This window comes from Xenia sp. Carnegie-2017, unplaced genomic scaffold, assembly GCF_021976095.1.
Source record: "Xenia sp. Carnegie-2017 unplaced genomic scaffold, XeniaSp_v1 HiC_scaffold_22, whole genome shotgun sequence".
NCBI classification, from domain to species: domain Eukaryota; kingdom Metazoa; phylum Cnidaria; class Anthozoa; order Malacalcyonacea; family Xeniidae; genus Xenia; species Xenia sp. Carnegie-2017.
In genome coordinates, this window is record NW_025813485.1 from 122,679 (window position 1) to 141,891 (window position 19,213).

The 19,213-nt window shown below is 33.1% G+C and overlaps 3 protein-coding genes across 3 annotated transcripts; 1 reads left to right on the forward strand and 2 right to left on the reverse strand.

Moving 5' to 3' along the window:
* Positions 1-1,051: 1,051 nt before the first annotated feature.
* Positions 1,052-11,914, reverse strand: LOC124446139. The gene is given in 11 exon segments (XM_046996957.1): positions 1,052-1,648; positions 2,012-2,086; positions 6,846-7,063; positions 7,170-7,436; positions 7,653-7,904; positions 7,907-7,961; positions 8,534-8,630; positions 8,731-8,881; positions 9,442-9,707; positions 9,848-10,756; positions 11,629-11,914. Coding segments are annotated over 10 exon segments (2,304 nt in total). The 5' UTR covers positions 10,732-10,756; positions 11,629-11,914; the 3' UTR covers positions 1,052-1,609.
* LOC124446140 (non-histone chromosomal protein 6-like) lies at positions 2,219-4,789 on the reverse strand. Its single transcript, XM_046996958.1, has 2 exons — positions 2,879-4,789; positions 2,219-2,688 (listed from the first exon to the last, which is right to left on the reverse strand). The coding sequence occupies exons 1-2, from the start codon at positions 3,211-3,213 to the stop codon at positions 2,445-2,447; spliced, it is 579 nt and encodes a 192-aa protein (XP_046852914.1). The 5' UTR covers positions 3,214-4,789; the 3' UTR covers positions 2,219-2,444.
* Positions 11,915-12,407: 493 nt separating the features above from the next.
* Positions 12,408-14,265, forward strand: LOC124446069 (F-box only protein 3-like). Its single transcript, XM_046996860.1, has 3 exons — positions 12,408-12,900; positions 12,976-13,538; positions 13,755-14,265. The coding sequence occupies exons 1-3, from the start codon at positions 12,468-12,470 to the stop codon at positions 14,061-14,063; spliced, it is 1,305 nt and encodes a 434-aa protein (XP_046852816.1). The 5' UTR covers positions 12,408-12,467; the 3' UTR covers positions 14,064-14,265.
* Positions 14,266-19,213: the final 4,948 nt, after the last annotated feature.

A 19,213-nucleotide genomic window follows, 5' to 3' on the forward strand; every position in this document is an offset into this window, starting at 1 on the left:
ACATACCTTTTACGAAAAGACGATTTTAATTCGCACTGAATCTCTGCCTTTGTTCAAAATTGAACATTTAATGCTTACGAGAATACCATTGTCATAGCCATCATTACTAAATTTACTATTCAAATCGACGATCCCCCCCGGTAATACGCTTTGGCCAATCAAATAAATGGATATAGTCATCAAATGGTGCGAAATTTGTAGATTTGTGTGACTCGAACTTTGCAAAAAAGAACATACGGTAACCTTAGTATTCAAAATGGCATAATTATTTTTTAGCAAATATACGTGAGTCGCATTACTCTTTTGACATCTGCCCCTGCCTGTCAGTGCTGTTAGTAATTTCGTTACTCCTTACTTGTTAAGGTAACTAGTTACTATTTCTAGTACATAACTTATATGAACTTTACTAGTTACAGTAGAAGTAACATGTAACGATAAGTAGTTACATTTGCATCATCAACACATTTACCCATCTGACAATAATTTTTGTTATTGATTTGAAACTTTGAAAAACAAACGTGAAAATGTTACAGTCTGTTACTTTATGTAAGACATGTTAAAGGCTAAGAACTCTTGCGTTATTGCGTGCATGGTTTCGTTCACTGGTTGTACCTAGCTTAAAGTTTGAAAGTTGAAGCACGAGCGATGATGACTGTCGGCTTGTCAACGAAATATAAAATTTTACGTAATATTTGCTTATCTATGGAAAGTGGGTCATTCAGGTATTCATTAAAACATTACAAATTCCTCTACATATCTTGTCGAAATTACGCCCCATGCATTGATGATAATAAGTTTTCACGTTCAATTGAAATGCATTTGAAACTTGAGAATGGATTAGAATTAGCAAAAGAATTGAAAAGTGCAGAGAAATTACAATTGAAATCTCTTCCTAAACGGACTTGGGGAAGTGTTTTTTATATTTTAAATCAAACAAAAGAGTTTAAAGCCCTTGATGAATTAAAACAACGAGCTTTTGATCTTAAAATTGACTGTGGAGAAGGAGCATTATCTACAATGATTAAATCATATACAGAAAGAAATCAACCTCTAAATGCTGAAAATTTATTGCATGAATTGAAGTCTTCTGGTCTTTTAAGACACACCAGATCTTATATATCAGTCATTACAAGTCTAGCAAAAAATGGTTATTGCAACAGAGCATTTGAACTGTTTCATGAAATGAACAAGCAAACGTTTAAGTCCAATCAAACAATTAGTCTTAAAATTCCATCTAAAATGGCTAGTGCTTTAATATTGTCATGCATAGGATGTGAGTTATCTGGTTATGGTAAAGCTACCGATGTATTGGAATGGTATAATGTCAGTGGTCAGCAAATTGATAAAGATGTATTTAAAGCTATTTCTCAATGGTTGCAAAATGATCCAATAAATACATGGGCTATAAAAGAATGTGAGATTTCTAAGCATGGATTATGCAATCATTGTGGTAAAAGTTTACATTTTGGATCTTTGTCCATTTCTGAAAAAGATAATTTAAAGAAAAATATCTTGAAAGCCATTAAAGAATTATTTGCTTTAAATGAGAAGACACAAAAAAAACTGTTGAAATATGATGAATTTCTTGAGCAATCTTGTCAATGTGATGTTATAATTGATGGCATGAGTATAGGTTTGTCAACAAATGCTAAAAAGAAAGAAAGGAAAAAAAGATTTAATTTTGATGCTTTACAAAAACTGTCCAGTCATTTTGTCAACCAAGGACATAATGTTCTACTTGTGTTGAATAATTCAGTAAAGAAAAATTTTGCTGAGGGTTGTTTGTTTCAATTTTGTGATGAAGGTGATGATGATTTGTTTATAATTTATGCCAGTGCTTTTTGGAACTTGGAACCTTTCATAGTAACTCGAGATAAATATAGAGAACACAGATTTCTACTGGAGACTCCTAATGTTTTCACTTACTTAAAATGGCTGAGATTACATTCTATTAAAGTTGGTGTTGAAGGAAACATCAAGTTTTATAAAAGGAACTTTGATAATGTCTTACAGTATAATAATAGCTCTTGGCATTTTCCTTTGTTAAATGGTGAATGGTTTTGTGCCACAAAATCATAGATTCAATCTGTAAATAAGTCAAAAGTACAACAGTGTGTTAAATATTGGAGTCAATCAGACTCAGAACCCTCTATTGACTTATGTGTCAGGATTCATTTTTGCTGAAAAGTCACTTTAAATTATATGAACAATAAAAAGGTTTTGTTTCCGCAAGGTTTACTAGTTTATTGGGAATAATTCAACGACTTTCACTTATTTACATTTATAATTGTATTTTCTGGTATAACAAAAATTGTTCGTCTTTTTACAGGAATTTATAATAACAAAATGATTTAACAATAGAACTGGTTTAAACGCAGCTTAGCTTATACAACAATGAATTCTTAATTGTTCAGGAAAAATATCAAATTTTAAATGCCTCGCGATTATTTCTGCTTCTTTACATTTGCCATTCCATCGTATGCTAACTCACTCTTTTTGTACTCAGACATTTCCTTTGCATATCTTTGCTTATCTTCATCTGCCATTTTATTATACACGTCTTTTTCCTTGCTTTCTAGTTTTCTCCATTTCTTGCCTAAAACTTGTAAAATTTCTTTCATCGCCAACTCTGGCTGAGCTTTACGTGTTTTTGGTCGTTCGTCATCGCAGAAAAACATATAGGCTGATCTAAAATTCATAATAGTAAAAAAACTTGCCGTTTTAATAAAGCGATTACGATAATATGAACAAAAGCCTCAAAAACGTCATGAATTGTTTTGGTTTTCGCTATTGTTGATTATTTTTCCTTTGGATTTGAACACAATAAAGTACTTGTAAGACAATTATTACCATATCAAAACACAGTATAGAAACATACTTGTTTCTTTTAGGAAGATTTTCGTCATTTTGTCGTTTTCTCTTTCGAGATTTCTTTGGTGTTGATTCATCTTCACTCTGAGTGTACAAAGACATTTCTTGTTCAAATCTGGCCTTATCATCTTCGGCTAATTTAAAAAACGGAGCTTTTTTGGCTTCGTCCAGGCATTTCCATTTCTCGCTACAAAATTTTGAAAGCTCGCTGAAACTGAGATTGTCTTCATGACCGTTTTGCTTGCTTCGAAGTCTCATGGCTTCCCTTTCGCTTTGCATAAAGAAAAGATACGCTGACATTTTCCCTTTGGGCTTATTGGGGTCTTTCTTAGTTCGAGGCATTTTTTCTTCAAAATATTATTTGAGAGAGTAAGCTGTTTGACTGCATTGATGATAAATATTCGCCGTACGTTTGTACACTTGACCACACTTGACCATAGACACGTATTTCAAGGACACTGCTTTACACATCAAGTCTTTGCGTTTATTGGTTGACTTTCCCGCCTTACCATTGACATATGCAAAAGAGGGTAGGGTCGGGTGGGAGGACAACACGTTTAAATTACAAAGTCACGAAAAGTAATTGAACTTAATATTAATTATAACACTAAATTTTCTATTCGTTTGACACGTTGAAATGTAATATCAGGAAAAAGCGTCTTTTCCTTGAGGCTCATGTAATGTTATTTTGTTATTCCGGTAAGGTAAAGGCTGGACTGGAGGGCGAGAGTACTTTCTGTAACAAAAAGACTTACAGTCTTTGAACCAATCATAAGAAAGAGTTCAAGTCATATGTGTAAACGGAAGTAAATATTACACGGAGGAAGAAAACTTATGCATAAATCAATACAGCAATTCCGAAAATGTCGACATGAATGGTTATCAGAGTGAGAGTGAGGATAATTCTCCGAAACCTCATCTTGTATGCTGTTTAATAGAAGAAACCGAAAGATGTAAGAAATTGGCTGGGAATGCTTGTTATGCCAAAAGAATTCAAAGAACTGTAGCTCAAAAGAAACTTAAACTTGTCGCCGCGGAAAACGTATGTTTAACTTTTTATAACATACATTTTTAATATCATGGTTGCAGTGCTTTTCAGCTTTTCAAATTTTCCTCGCCTTTAGGCTGGTCACATTTACATTTGTAACTTTCACAAAAACATGATTCAAAGCGCAAGAAGTAAGAGAAGACGTAAGGATTCTGACGACGAAAACGATTCTCAAGAGGTAGTAGATATTTCAGATTTGTTTACTGTTATGGCTTCAGAAGAAAGTGCATTTTGAGGGTAGCTGGGTATTTATCTCAATCATTTCTTATTTATGCAAAGATCGATGTCAGCCTCTTACAAACGAGCACATTGAGAAGATATAAGCGCCATTTCAAACTTCAAGCAAGACCTGGTCTTAACAAAACGCAATTAGTCGAAGTAAGACTTTCGTCGATATATCGTTATTTTATTCGTCTCGTTTTATTTTTACTACCAGAAATGCAGTTGTAACTTATAAATACAATGTAGTTCATATCCTTACGAGTGGTAAGTGTATCATTTCATGAGTTAACTCCAAGGGTTGCCATAGTTCAAAAGTTGAGATGGTTTAAAAGTTGAGATGGTTTAAAGGTTGAGATGGTTCAAAAGTTGAGATGGTCTAAAGGTTTAGATGGTTCAATTGTTTCCTTTTTCATAAGAATGTGAGTCAAAAAAGCAAGCCAATTGTTGGCCATTGTTGTACCATTTGTATTTCAATGTTGTCAATTCAGCCAAGATATCTTAATAATCCTTCGGGCAAATATTTAAAAATTTGATGTTGAATTTGGTATCATAAACTTAACAATATTCCAGATATCTGTAAGTCAGGTTTGTCTTTCAACATTAACCTTTCTTTAAATAATCTATTTAAGTGATATAAGTCATTCTTGCCTTACTTCCACATAGCAGAAAGCCTCAAATTGAGTTATTTTTATGTTGAAACATTATGTAAGCTCATCATATAATAAAAATTAACATATTTTTGTCATTTCTTGACAATGCTAAATTAATTTTCAATTGTTGAGCTTTGTAAGAAAATGTGTCTAAATGTAGAAAATAAATGATAAAGCAAAATTAATTGAAATTGACTTTTTTACAGATGGTAAGCCGACATTTTAAGACAATTCAGGTACCAGAAAAGGAAACTATATCATTATTCATCTACATGGTGAAAACGAGGAAAAGTAAACTGGATCAAAAAGTAGATAATGCTTGATATAGCTGTCAATTGCCTGTAAATAAACTATTTTAAACATGTGTGTAAAAATTAAAAGTTAGAATTTTACTATATTCAGAGAGTACTTTAGATAAAATATTCTTTTCTTTAAAATTTTTATCAAAAACACATATTTTATACATGACGAACATGACAAAAAATTTTGACCAAAACATAACACTACAACACAGAAAATTGAACAAGAATGAATTAGTGGTGATGAAGATTTGTAGACAGTTGTATCAAATTTGAACATTTCACAAAGATAGAGGTGTCAACTCCCCCCTCCACCACCACACAATGCATCAAATTTGAACATTTCACAAAGATAGAGGTGTCAACTCCCCTCCACCACCACACAATGCATCAAATTTGAACATTTCACAAAGATAGAGGTGTCAACTCCTCCCCCACCACACACAATGCATCAAATTTGAACATTTCACAAAGATAGAGGTGTCAACTCCCCTCCACCACCACACAATGCATCAAATTTGAACATTTCACAAAGATAGAGGTTTCAACTCCCCTCCACCACCACACAATGCATCAAATTTGAACATTTCACAAAGATAGAGGTGTCAACTCCCCCCTCCACCACACACAATGCATCACATTTGAACATTTCACAAAGATTGAGGTGTCAACTCCCCCCTCCCCACCACTCACAATGCATCAAATTTGAACATTTCACAAAGATAGAGGTTTCAACTCCCCACCACTCACAATGCATCAAATTTGAACATTTCACAAAGATAGAGGTTTCAACTCCCCCCCCACCACTCACAATGCATCAAATTTGAACATTTCACAAAGATAGAGGTGTCAACTCCCCCCTCCACCACTCACAATGCATCAAATTTGAACATTTCACAAAGATAGAGGTTTCAACTCCCCCCCCACCACACAATGCATCAAATTTGAACATTTCACAAAGATAGAGGTGTCAACTCCCCCTCCACCACCACACAATGCATCAAATTTGAACATTTCACAAAGATAGAGGTTTCAACTCCCCTCCCACCACTCACAATGCATCAAATTTGAACATTTCACAAAGATAGAGGTTTCAACTCCCCCCTCCCCACCACTCACAATGCATCAAATTTGAACATTTCACAAAATTTTTTGTAAAGTGTTTGCTGTGTTTGCTTGCTATATAATTGGAAATTATCGTAAGACAATAAAAAAGTAAGATAAGAAAACAGAACAATTTAGTGTCATATCCCTTAATACTATTCTACAGTTCCAAATATTGTCAACTCCCCCGGCCCCCTTCTTTACAATATAATAACACTAACACTGCTATGGATCATGGATTTCGAAAAGTTTTCAAACTTCCACATTTTTACATCTTCACAACACAAGTCACATTCGCAGGGCGTTAAATCTTCAAAATAATATGAATGTTTACATTTACAAAACAGCCATACACACACTATTTTGAAAAAAGTGTTGTTTCAACTTTTTAAAGTGTGTATGTATAAAGTGTTTTCCAGAGCATTCACTCAAGTCGACATGAATTTAGTCGAGCTTGGTATGGAGTTAAATTATCGTTCAAGAACTAGTCATATTTTCGTCCAATTGAATGTTATCAACATATCTCATTCCTTGTCCCATAATTCCGGCTATTACTCATACTGATCAACGAGGAACGAAATAAGAGTTCCCCAATGTCCCTAAATAACCACCCCAGGCCTGCTTTTCCATGGGAAGAAAATAGCTACAAACCTGTGAGTTCTCAATCTTGGAGCATTCACACTTCAGTCGAAAACGGTAAACTGTCAAATTTCCAAACCTTTGAGATTTATGCTTATAATTTTCCTGACTGGTGTGAAAAGTTTCCTTACTTTGGCGTTGTTCTAAACATAGATTTGTAGCAGCATCACCTTCATCATAATGACCCTGTTGCATATTTGCCGAAATATTTACACGATTCACAAACTTTCCTGCAAATAAACAAAATTCTATAATAAGCTTTATGATACATTTTTAAAGTGAAGCGATTGAGTAATGCACACAGAACCTCCTTTGTATTACATTTCTAAGATTTACCGTGTTTGCTGAGATTTCTGTATTTTTCAATGCATTCCTTTTCTATTTGCGTAATTACACGAACTTTAGAAGGGTACATCCAATACGTGGCAACGATGACGTCAACACTTTTTGCACTAGAAGACGATTGGTTAGAAAAAGATGACGCGATACTTCCTGTTTGAATCAATCTTTGAAACCCTCCATGATCTGGGGGCCCAATGTGTCGACGCTGTTTTTTTGATTGATGAATACGTTGTGAAGTATGTTCTAACCATTCATTGACCACTAAAACGTATTAAAAAAATTTAATATTTCATTTTACTGATTTTAAAGAGAATAATTGCAAAAGCAGACAAGAAAATCAGACGACAACTATAAATCAATGATCTAATGGATTAAACAACAATAAGTCACATTTTCAAGACAGATGACATGTCCACGATTTATCTTATGAAAATATATAATGAAAGTTTCAATGAAAGGTTTATACACTCTACTCACAGGAGTCATAAATAGTGTGACCTGGAAATCCAATATGACGGTTCATAACAGACAAACGACTAAAACTCTTCGTTCCATAACGCAATTTACAAGTGTCAGCGCGACTTTGTTCATGTTCATTAGTTCCATCGACAAAATCAAACCAGTCTCCTTGTCCTTCATGATCAACACAGTCGGCAATCCAATAAACAAAAGCATCGTTACCACGACCAGTCATACTGATAGACAAAGGTGATCCATTTGACATAACAGGCTTTTAAAATATGGTTTATAAATTGGTCTGCCAGTCACACCGTCCAAAATTGTAATCTGCAAAATTGTAAAGTGACATACGAAATTGATGTTATTATTGCATGAGTGGAGAAGAAGTTCAAAGTGCTCCAATGAGCAAAAATTTGCGATATCAAATCTACATGTGATTTTTAACACATCAATGAAAAAGTTTTTAATTTGGGCCAATCGTTCCATTTTCATCGTGGTTAAATAGTTGCCTTTCAATGGACCTTATCCGTCGCATCATGAAGTTTTGGTCTAGCCGAATTATGACGTCATCCAAAGTAGTTGGTATATATATTTTGTATTGAGGAGTACTCTGTGAGAGTACCTTGCATTAATCACAAATGTAAGTCGTTCTCGATTTTTCTGACGACGGACAAAGTTCATCAAATTTTGGCCAACTTTAAACCATTATAAAAACGATTGGGCCAAATTAAAAACTTTTTTCCATTTATATGTTAGAAATCACACCTAGATTTAGTATCACAAATAAAAAATTCTTGCTGAGAGGGGAACTTTAAGGCAATTAAGGCACAAAAGTAAAAATTTCACATACACCTCTCGGTAGCGTACATACTTGGGTAAAGTTGCTATATTCAACAAACCTCTGAATAATAATAAACAGGAAATCCTTTCCCATGATTATAACGAACAAAAATATCGGGTGTATCGTCATCATTAAAGTAAGCCGCAGCTGGAGTACTAAGAAACAATAAATAAAAAAAAAGTAAATAAAACGAAGAAGGACTAAATTAAATGAATTATAAGGAAGTGAAAATACTTTTTCAAAATAAAAACGTACGAGTATGTTTCGCTGCCTGTGAAGGAATATTGCCAAATTATGTTGAATGTTTCACCATCAAAAGCAAAAACAGTTGCATTAAACATGGCTATAATTATATCAACAGTACCATCTTTATTAATATCAACCAGCACAGGAGGAACCATGACACCTATAAGAATATTTTAATTTTTTTTACAATCGAATTTTAATCTGTAAATTATGAAACTTTCCAAAATCACAGAGTTTTCGACTTTCTGGGCAACTTTTATAGGAAATGCTTGATATTTTATATCATTAACACTTTTCAAGTAATTCAACAAAGGCATTCTTGTCCAGTTGAAGTAAAATATCATCAAATATTCTGGATTATTCAAATTCTCAAAATGCAAATTGACGTCACTATTTGAACAAATCGGGAACATGTCAAACAAAACAAAAACGTGAATAACTTTAAAATGAAAAGTGATATTCATAAACTGTTTAAAAGAAAGTCTATTGTCATTTCAAAAGCTCTGCTTAATAAGACTATCATTTAAAAAGTAAAATTTCTCTGCCTTTGAAACAGGAAGTTTCTGTGTCCTTCCCAGTCCTTTCCCTTGTTTTAACACTTGTTGTTAAATACTTAGTATAGAAAGAACAAGGAAGAAATCTTTAGTAGAAAAATGTATATGAATAAAAATGTCTGTTCCTAAATGATCAACCATCAAGAAACAAATTCAAAGAATCTACCTTTAAAATTATCCGTGTAAACAGCGTAAGCTGTATTGATTTCTCCGTTATAAAGACGCATTATGTCAACAGCCCAAAGAGATCCCGGATGCGTTTCGCCTCCAGTCCCAAACAACGCTACCTCCGTCCCATTTCTCGTTGAGTAAACGACAGGAGAGAAATATGTTTCACGTTTATCTGGAACATTTTGCCATCGCAATACTTGACCATTTTTACCAGAAAATAAAATGATTCTTCCCACTAATCGCTTCTCGCTGTTTGGTTCACTAAAAAAATATAATAGTAACAAAAGTCAAAAGTGCTTTCCCACGATGTGAAACAGTAATTACTGTATATTATTGATGAAACGGTGTTACTGTTTAACTTTGTAAATGATAAATAAAATACATTTAAATACTTCAAAAACCTGAGAGGGTCTCCGCCATGAGACACAAGGATATCAGGGACACTATCACCATCAAGATCACGTATAAACTGAGGAGTGTATATCCCCATAATCCCTTTATATCCCGGTTGATCCTTTTCAAACCTCCACAATAAAGAACCATGTTTAGCACTTACAGCCTCAAAAACACCCGCTCTACCAGCAATCAAACAATCATGAATACCATCAATATCTATATCTGCATTACAATTGATTGCAAATACTTCGTGTAAGGTGTAATGGCGCCACAATTCATGCCCAGTTCGACCATCTAGAGCCAATATCCCCCCAAAACATGGAAATGTTCCATTGAAATACATGTCACATGCTTTTCGAGGTATTCCACCAACAAAGTAACCATCTAAAACAGTCAGAAATCCCACCAATACATCTACAACTCCATCATTATTCACATCATTCATTCGTATTGCAGTTTCTGTCATAAGCTTTGGTATCGTTTGATGCCATACTTCATTTGATGAAAAATTTGAGCAAGGTTTGATATTCAACTGTAGGACAGACACATTATGATAAGAAATTTGAGTTCTATGATTGGTAGCATTATTTATAGTGCTGTCAGTTTTATCTAATACCCAATCAATGAATATTAGCAATAATGCAACAACACAAACCAAAGTCAATGCAAAGCATAAAATCCATGTAAAATTTTTTGAGTTTCTTCTCACTTTACCACGAACATGATAAATTTTATGATTTTTTCTTGTTGGTATTAGTGGTTCATCAAGGTTGGACAGGTGTGATGCATCAATTGACTCTGATGTAATTCCATCATCCTCTGAGCTACTACCATCTTCATTAAGATCAAATTGTTTTGTTTGAGCACGATAAATGTTGCTCAATGTCATTTCCTAGCAGCAATTTTACAATATTCTACAAACAAGAAAAAAATTTCAAATCAACCATGTTATAAAGTATGTATGATTAAAAATGCAATAAAAAAAATAGAAAATACACAAAAGAAATAAAAACCCCAAACAATGTTCCCCTTATCCCATCTTATCCCACCTTTAAATGATGACAATAACAAAATTTTAAAATGAATTCTAAGTTTTCTTTTAAAAACCAGATGTAAAAAATATACAATTTTAAACTTTCTAAGATATAAGATCTTTTTTAAAAAGATAATATCAACTCATGGTAATACTTTTAATTGACATGAAATAAACATGAGAAAATGGTAGTAAAATATAAGAAAATTTGTCGTTCTTACTGTTGAAATAAAATCAGAAATCAGTCTTCTGTATTTATAACAACAATAAATCCATTTGAAATGTATGATGCCTAAAAGCCTTACATAAACTATGAACATCATCACAGACAAAGAAAGTTATATGGGATCATACAGACTTGACCATGTACATTATATTTTATGAATATAAATGTAACACATAATCATAAACATAATAAATAAATATACACATAACTTGTGTATTGGAGTATTGTGACCATGTACTATAGTTGTGATCATATAAATTAAATATATACAGCATGGCTATACCCTATCCTGTCTTAAAACATTGTGCAAATTTTTGTCTATATAACATTTATTATACAAAATAAAATATTCTACAGTGCAACACAACACAAATTTTCTTGTTTATAAACATAAAATAGAGGTTGAAAAGGTTGTTTTGTACAAAAATTCTCAATAACTAACACGTCAGCACACATACAACATAAATAATTATTTACACATTTTATGAAAGAAAAAATCTACTTTACGCTTAACTTACACACCTTACCTTGCAATTTAATACCAATTTCACATTCGCTTCAAATCACAAATGGAGAAGTCACAGTCAATATTAAACTCGAAAAAGGAAAAGATCATGATGGACTACAAACTAGACCATTGAGTGCATTGACTCGTAATCTGTATTAATCTTGCTGTGGACTCGAATATCAAAGTTCTACAATATTTTTATGGCTACATTAAAAGCAAGGTAAAAAGAAAATGGCTACTATCGTTTATTTCATGCATTATGTTACTTTATACATGTCGTATAAAAATAATCACTATATCACTAAATCCAACGGAAATATTTCTCCCGACCAGAACTCCCCTTGCAGTTTTCTAATTCTTTTCGAAATATAAGGTAAAAAAAGTAATTTGTCTCATTTTTTAAAGAGAATTTATGATTTTTAGTTTTCCAAAGCAATTAAAGCAAACTTTTGATTATGCCTTTTGACTCGTAATTTCACGGATTATTTCATTTCTCCATTAACTCCAATTTAATTTTGATTTGTGAACAATTCAGCATCTGCGGTTGACATCATAGCGAATAAAAGCGTTTTTAAATCATTTATTATTTCTCAAGGGTGGAATTAAGGGTGTGATGTCGAAGGGTAGGGCTGCTAATTAAAAAAATTAATAAAACAATTAAAAAATCCTTCTTTTCATGGATGATGGTTTGTAGTCATCATCTCCTTTTGACGGATGTTTATTTGCAGACAATATGAGTCATCATTAATGATGACCTTCTTTTGACGGATGTTTATTTGCAGACAATGAATAGTCAATCATAAAATAAACTTTACATTTCATGGCCACCAGAGTTGTTGCGACGTTTGATCAATAGTTATGTCTGATTCTGAATTTGATTTGAACATGACAACATCAACAGAGTTGAATGGAGAATATCAACTTCAGTTGAACACACTACCTGTTGAAGTTCTAGTGCAAATATTCTCATATCTTCGTACCCGGCAAGATTTGATATCATGTACTCGTGTATCAAGATCTTTCTATGCAGCTGCTGTCAACCCATCTTTATGGAAATCACTTTGTCATAAAGTATGGAAAATAAAAGATAATGGCGACGAAAGCTGGATATCAATATACAAAAAGATGTTTATGGATTTTGGCAGATATGAGCGTTGCTACTCAGAAATCCGCGAAGCATGGGACCTTATAGAGAATTATTTGAAAGAGAACTGTCCTAATATCTTAGCTGGATTACAAGAAGGAGCTTCAGAAGATGAGTTGCAAGATTCTGAAACACAATTCCTTGATGGTAACTACATTGCATTTGTTTTTTGGTTGTGAAACTTCTCTAACTGTTTTCTCTGGATTATTTTCAATTTTTTAGGAAAGAGTCTACCAAATGACTATCGATGTTTTCTGCGCATCCATAATGGTGAAAAATTCAAAAGTTGTGGCATATTGGGAGAAACGACAATTTCAAATCATTTTAAGCAAGAAGCAATACTTGATATCAATAGTTCAGCTAAGGGTTACTCTTCAATGGTAAGTGGCTTACGTGGCTGTATACCAATCACGTTTTGTAGGGAAAAAAACTGTGGACATTTCATGGCTGTAACAGAAGAAGCTGGCCATACACAAGGAAGAGTATTTTGGCCCTCTTTAGAAAACGAAAATGCAACTTTTGTTGGCAATATGATGCATTGTTTTGTCATTGCAAACAGTTTTACCGAATGGTTTACATCTCATGCTTATAATATGGTAAAAGAGAAATATCCAATTGTAAATGGTAAAATACATCCATACAAGTTTGCATCACAACATACTAGTGATAATGGTATAACAGTCAGGACGGCTACCTGCTTTTTACCAGAGTTGAGCTGTATCAATCCACCTCGCTTTTTTTTTACTTACCGAATCACCATTTCAATGGATGCAAACTGTTCAAAGGTGAGATTGTGATGTTTCGTCAATATTATACTGTCAAAGTTCAGCAGCATGTAACAACTCGAGGATATGATTAGGTGATAAATAGGGACAATGTAGGGGTTTGTGGGTAATTTTGTATTATATAGGGACTATGTAGGTGTATCTGTGTATAATATGTGTTACTATAAATATGTAGTAGTAATTATATGGTTTAATTATTGTTATATCTTTTTAAAGTCTGCTAGTTGTACACTAGCAACACGTCACTGGTATATTACAAATGCAGGAAGTAAAAAAGAAGAAGTTCATGGTAATGCTGTTGTTGGTAAATATCCTATAATGACACCATCAGCACGACATGACTATGTCAGCTGCACAACCTTCTCAACACCAACTGGAACTATGGAAGGATACTACACTTTTAAATTTAATTATAAAAAAGGAACAACAAATGCAATTATTGCTCCTATACATTTTGAAGCCCCTTTGTTTGAATTAGCCTCAGAACGTCTCCGAAGAAAAAAAGAAACATTTTCTAACTTATAAAGTTATCATAGACAATATATTATAATTGTTACAAGCTTATTTGAGTGCAGACAAGTATTATAATCATCATGTTTTTACCATAAATAATGAAGACGTGTATCTAGCTTAGCACAAAATATTTCATTTAAAACACTGTTATATGTTACAATGTTGGCTATTTTTCCTATTCAAGATGACAATTACAGTTAAATACACTTACAAACTTGTTTCTCATATTCGTATGTGTTTCAAATCTTGTTTGACTACAATATTTGGACAAAATTACTTATTCTGAATATTTCATTCTCAAAAAATGAGATTAAACATGCTGCTAGGTTATACACTATTATGTGATAGCGTTATCAAGGTTAGAGTTTTGTGACCATCGTTTTGAATCAAAAAATTTGTTCGTGTGAGTGTAGTCTAGTATTAGACGTGCTACTAAAATTTATATTCAACGAACTGAACAACAGATTATGGAAATAGTAGATATGTCCGTTTCACAAATGCCTATAATTTTCATTTATGAAACTAACACACCTGACTTCTTTCCTTCAAACCAGCATAAGTAGAATAAGAACTTTTAAAGTTCTAAGTTTAATTCTGATTGGAGGCCTGTTTATCACTATCCAATGGAAAACAACGATTTAGACGTTCTTGTTTTTAAGACACATTCTGGCCAGAGAAGCTTTAAATTTCGAGCAACAAAATTATGGTATGAACTGGATGATAGATTAAAAGACATTGATAGTTTTGCCTCTTAAGAAACAACTGAAAGAGAATATGCTTTTAAATAGTTTTTTATCAATTCGTATGTAATGTAATTAAATACTCTATTTAAAACATGTAAATATAGTTTAGTATGAGCTAAAAAAAATTTTATATAAAGATTGGTAAATAGATCTGAAAAGCCCATTTAAGGGAGATCTCATTAAATTAAAAATAAAATGTATAATGAAGTACTCAACACAAACCGTTGTACTCTTACACAAAGTCACAAACAGAAGTCTACTATGCGAACACAACTAGAAGCACACGGACACAAACCAAAGTACACGAACACAAACAGAAGTACACGACCACAAATAGAAGTACACGAACACAAATCGAGGCTTTGTCGTGGTGACAAATCTGTAAATAGTTTTAAAGATAGCAAATACCATAGTTAATGGTAAAAGTAATATAATAAGTTGATAGTTCTTAAAAGAACTGTTTCAAGTAAAAAGCACTTATTATATTACTTTTACCATTCACTATGGTATTTGCTATCTTTGGAACTATTTACAAATAGAGGCACGCGTACACAAACAGAATCACATGAACACAAAGAGATGTATACAAACTCAAATCGAAATACACTAACGCCAGTCCGTATTCTGCTTACTTTAACAATAACGAAACAGTAAGTATACAGTTTACATCACAATTGCTAGCGATTTAATACTACGACCCTACATTCTCAAGATCGAAGAAGCAATACGATAGTATCTTAGTACGAATTATCAAAACAAAACTACACGCATTGTTATACTTTACAATACTGTCAAGGAAGTGATGAAAAAATCCTACATGGTTGTTGCCAAAATTCAATGACGTTACCTCTACTAGATTTAATGAATTAGGTCAAGTGGTGTGTCGTTACGTGCTCAGCATCATTTTGCGGAGATGCATCAAGCATTTTAATGTCTTTCTTTAGTGTAGGTTTTTTTCATCATAAAACAAGAAAATATTTGAGATATTCAGGAATTCTGTATATTTGATCTTTAACAATTGTAGTATCGGATTCCAGCTGTTGCAATTACTTGGTTGTATCGGATTTGAGGGTTAGCAAATTACTTGGTCATATTACTAAAGAGCATTTTCAAATTTGGAACGAGTTTGACGTAAATAATATTAAATTTAATTTTAACTATGTTGATTAACTCTATTTCATTCAGTAGCTATAAACTTGCAGGCTACCGACATGTACGCATTACGTACCTACATTTTTACAATGTATGCCATTGTATTTAATAAACGCAGTGTTTTGGGAGATGTACCCAAAAGCCAAGAAATGAAAAAGAAACGTGAATATTCGTGATAACTAATATTATGCGAACTCATAAATAATGTTATGACAAATGACATCACTTGGCCCCAAATGTGGACACTGTTTTTTGAAAACAAAACGAAATGGGAGGGAAAACCGGTGGATCCGGTAAAAAACCCTCCAATAAAAGAAAAGATCAAAAAATTTAGAAAAATTTCCTTAAATTTTCGTAATTTTAAAATGCTTCATATCTTTGTTGTTTTCAATGATCCCGATGATCTACTTTTAACATGCAGCGTAGTCTGTTCGTACAACGTAAAATTTTCAGAGCGACAAAGCGGGCTGACTACCCTATCAGCAAATATTTTGAGTTTAAACAAAAGAAACGAAAACTTTGGTAGAGAACAAAAAATGAAAGAGGCAGAATGTTTACAAAAACTTAATACATAGACAAAAATGAAAACTAGTAGCAGCACATACACAAATCATGTGAAATTATTCAGTACGTACGACCTCATCATTCATCTGTCAATAACAATGAAAAATGAAATGACCAAAGTGACGTCATGACTTGCATAAAAATCATTTTTGATGTCTACTAGACGTAATTCGATTCAAAATTTCTATGTTGCTTTATTAAGACCTTCATTAATAGCTGGCTTTCACTCGTGTGTCTTGTCAGAAAAATTAACAATTGTGAAAATTTAGTTTTACGAAATTTTGTAACTGTTGAAATTGAAAATGCGTTATACTGATAAACATTATGCATAACTAAGCTCGCAAGGGTGAATCTTTCAATAAGGACGCTTGTTTCTTGGTGCTTCTGTGCGACTTGGTCGTCATTCATTGCCCACTTAATAGACCTACGGACATAGCTACTCTACAAAAAACACGTTATAAATGTCAGCATAATGAATGAACAAAAAAAGAAATTGAATATATTGAAAAGAACAAAATTTTAATACCTGATTTCCAAGCGTTGTCCTGGTCAATCCTGATCCAGGCGACTTAGTCGGTCTCTTTCTCTTTTCTTTATTGCGCAGTTTTTACGTGTATCGTTTAAATTTTTATTGTAACATTTTATGTTAGAAATTCAATGAACCCTACACTTAGAGGGGTTCATTGAATTTCTAACATAAAATGTTACAATTTTCCTTATAAACGTTAAATAAATTAGTAAAAAATAGCGAGTGAAAGCCAGCTATTTTCTCACATCAAGTGAACTCTTCCATTGATATTTTGTCTTCAATTTGCGCGTTTTTCATGATTATGGTTCAAATTGTAAAAATAGACCATCAGGATCCTTTTTAGCCGACTATCTCATGCAGTTACTCATATAAGTTAATTTTAACACTTATCTACTAAACTTACAGACCACCAGACATGAGTCGTGTTTTTCCACTCGCTCGTTTTCCACCTGCGTAGAATATAGTCCGTTTTTATCGTCCACTCACACATATGCCGTCATGCGATGTCCATTCAATATGAAGTTACCAGGATCATTAACCAGTAAGTAGCTACTGATAGCATGCATGAATCACCATTTCGATAGATTACACTCCACACTCCACTTTTATGATAACTTCAATCGAAGGAGAAGGGACCACTTCAATACCCCAGTTATATCATCACTCAAAGAATGCTTAGTGCAGAGTTGATCTTCTGTGAGTATCAGCTGACCACCTTTAGGTGGGTTCATATAACAATGGGGCCCATCATCATTATATGAACAAACTGACATCAACAGAGAATCCAAACTACAAATAACCATTCTTGGCCATGAATCACCATGACACATGAGTAATGAAAAACTAGTAAGAGTAATTGAAGTGAATGACACAGGTGGCAAAGGGACTTTCACAACTCCATCCATGTGGGATCTACAATATAAGAAATTATAGAACAAGTATATACAGAATGGGCAAATTACAATATTTTTAATGTTTAAATATCTAAATGGTAGAATATTCACCAACATTGCAATTTGCAGGAGTAGCTTTAGAGAGTTTGAAAATTGAACGATGCAACAAGAATTTTCAAACAATCAAAGGCTTAACATCGTGGCCAAAGCATTTTACAGTGAAAGCTTTCATATTACAAGGACTACACTAAGACTAGCTGATTATTCCATGAAACTCATACTTTAGTACTTCGTCAGTAAAGACAGAATTTACAAAAGTTTAAGTGTTAATATTCCTTCATTGACGTCATGACTAAAATTTTTTATTGTGATTGGCTCTTAAGGAGCATGTCACCTTTACAAAGACAATAAGTAATCCTTCAATGCGTCTCAATAAAAAAATTCATTAGAATTTCCTGATTTTATTCGTTTTAATTTCGTTATGCATACTATTTATGCATGATATGGTAGGTTATGATTCATGAGAGGATAATGAATGTAGAAACTAGACTTTAATTTTATTCAAATTAAGGTTAGGAGAGGGTTTAGGCGTTCTGTTTGCCTTGAGTTTTCTCGACTGCTAAAAATATTGTTAGAAATTCAAGGAAAAGACAATTACGGCTATCGTTCATTACAAGTCTACTGTACCTCTATGCACTTAAACACATAGTGCGCTGGAGGATAAATTTAGTGTAGTTGTCACCGCACATATTCAGTAATGACTAATGTGATATTGAAGATGTAAATTAAAAATCAGTAGCAACTTAAAAAAACCTTCGAGATTTTATGAAGAACAATAGAGATGAACCAAGAAGCAAATAATCATTTATCGTCAGCGTAGTCACTTACATTCTTAGTTTCCAGCCGTGGATCTATTGTCATACATGATATCGAAGCAATTACGTGTGGAAAACAATTAAAAAGAGTTTTCCTCGCTCAACACGTTCAAACATATCTGCAATAAAACGAGACGTCTTTCGGTAACTTGTCATCATTGCAGTTGAAAGCAACAATTTTATTTTGCTTTGCACCATCACAAATCTTTATACTGGTCGTCTATGGTATAGTCTTGTTCCATCTCATGTGGACATCTGCTTTCCATGACACCTCGTAGTATGTATGTGGCAACACTTGAAGTGAATCACTTCAGCATGTGAATAGTATTTTTATGCATGGTGCTAAGCATGTCATATGTATTGTTCCACATGATTGTTTAACATTCATTGTTTGTACTTGAACAAA

Coding starts and splice junctions, on each gene's coding strand:
- LOC124446140 (XM_046996958.1), bottom strand. CDS start 3,213: ATGCCTCGAACTAAGAAAGACCCCAATAAGCCCAAAGGGAAAATGTCA. Junction 2,689..2,878: donor AATCTTCCTAAAAGAAACAA/GTATGTTTCTAT, acceptor TATGAATTTTAG/ATCAGCCTATATGTTTTTCT.
- LOC124446069 (XM_046996860.1), top strand. CDS start 12,468: ATGTCTGATTCTGAATTTGATTTGAACATGACAACATCAACAGAGTTG. Junction 12,901..12,975: donor TGAAACACAATTCCTTGATG/GTAACTACATTG, acceptor TCAATTTTTTAG/GAAAGAGTCTACCAAATGAC. Junction 13,539..13,754: donor TGGATGCAAACTGTTCAAAG/GTGAGATTGTGA, acceptor ATCTTTTTAAAG/TCTGCTAGTTGTACACTAGC.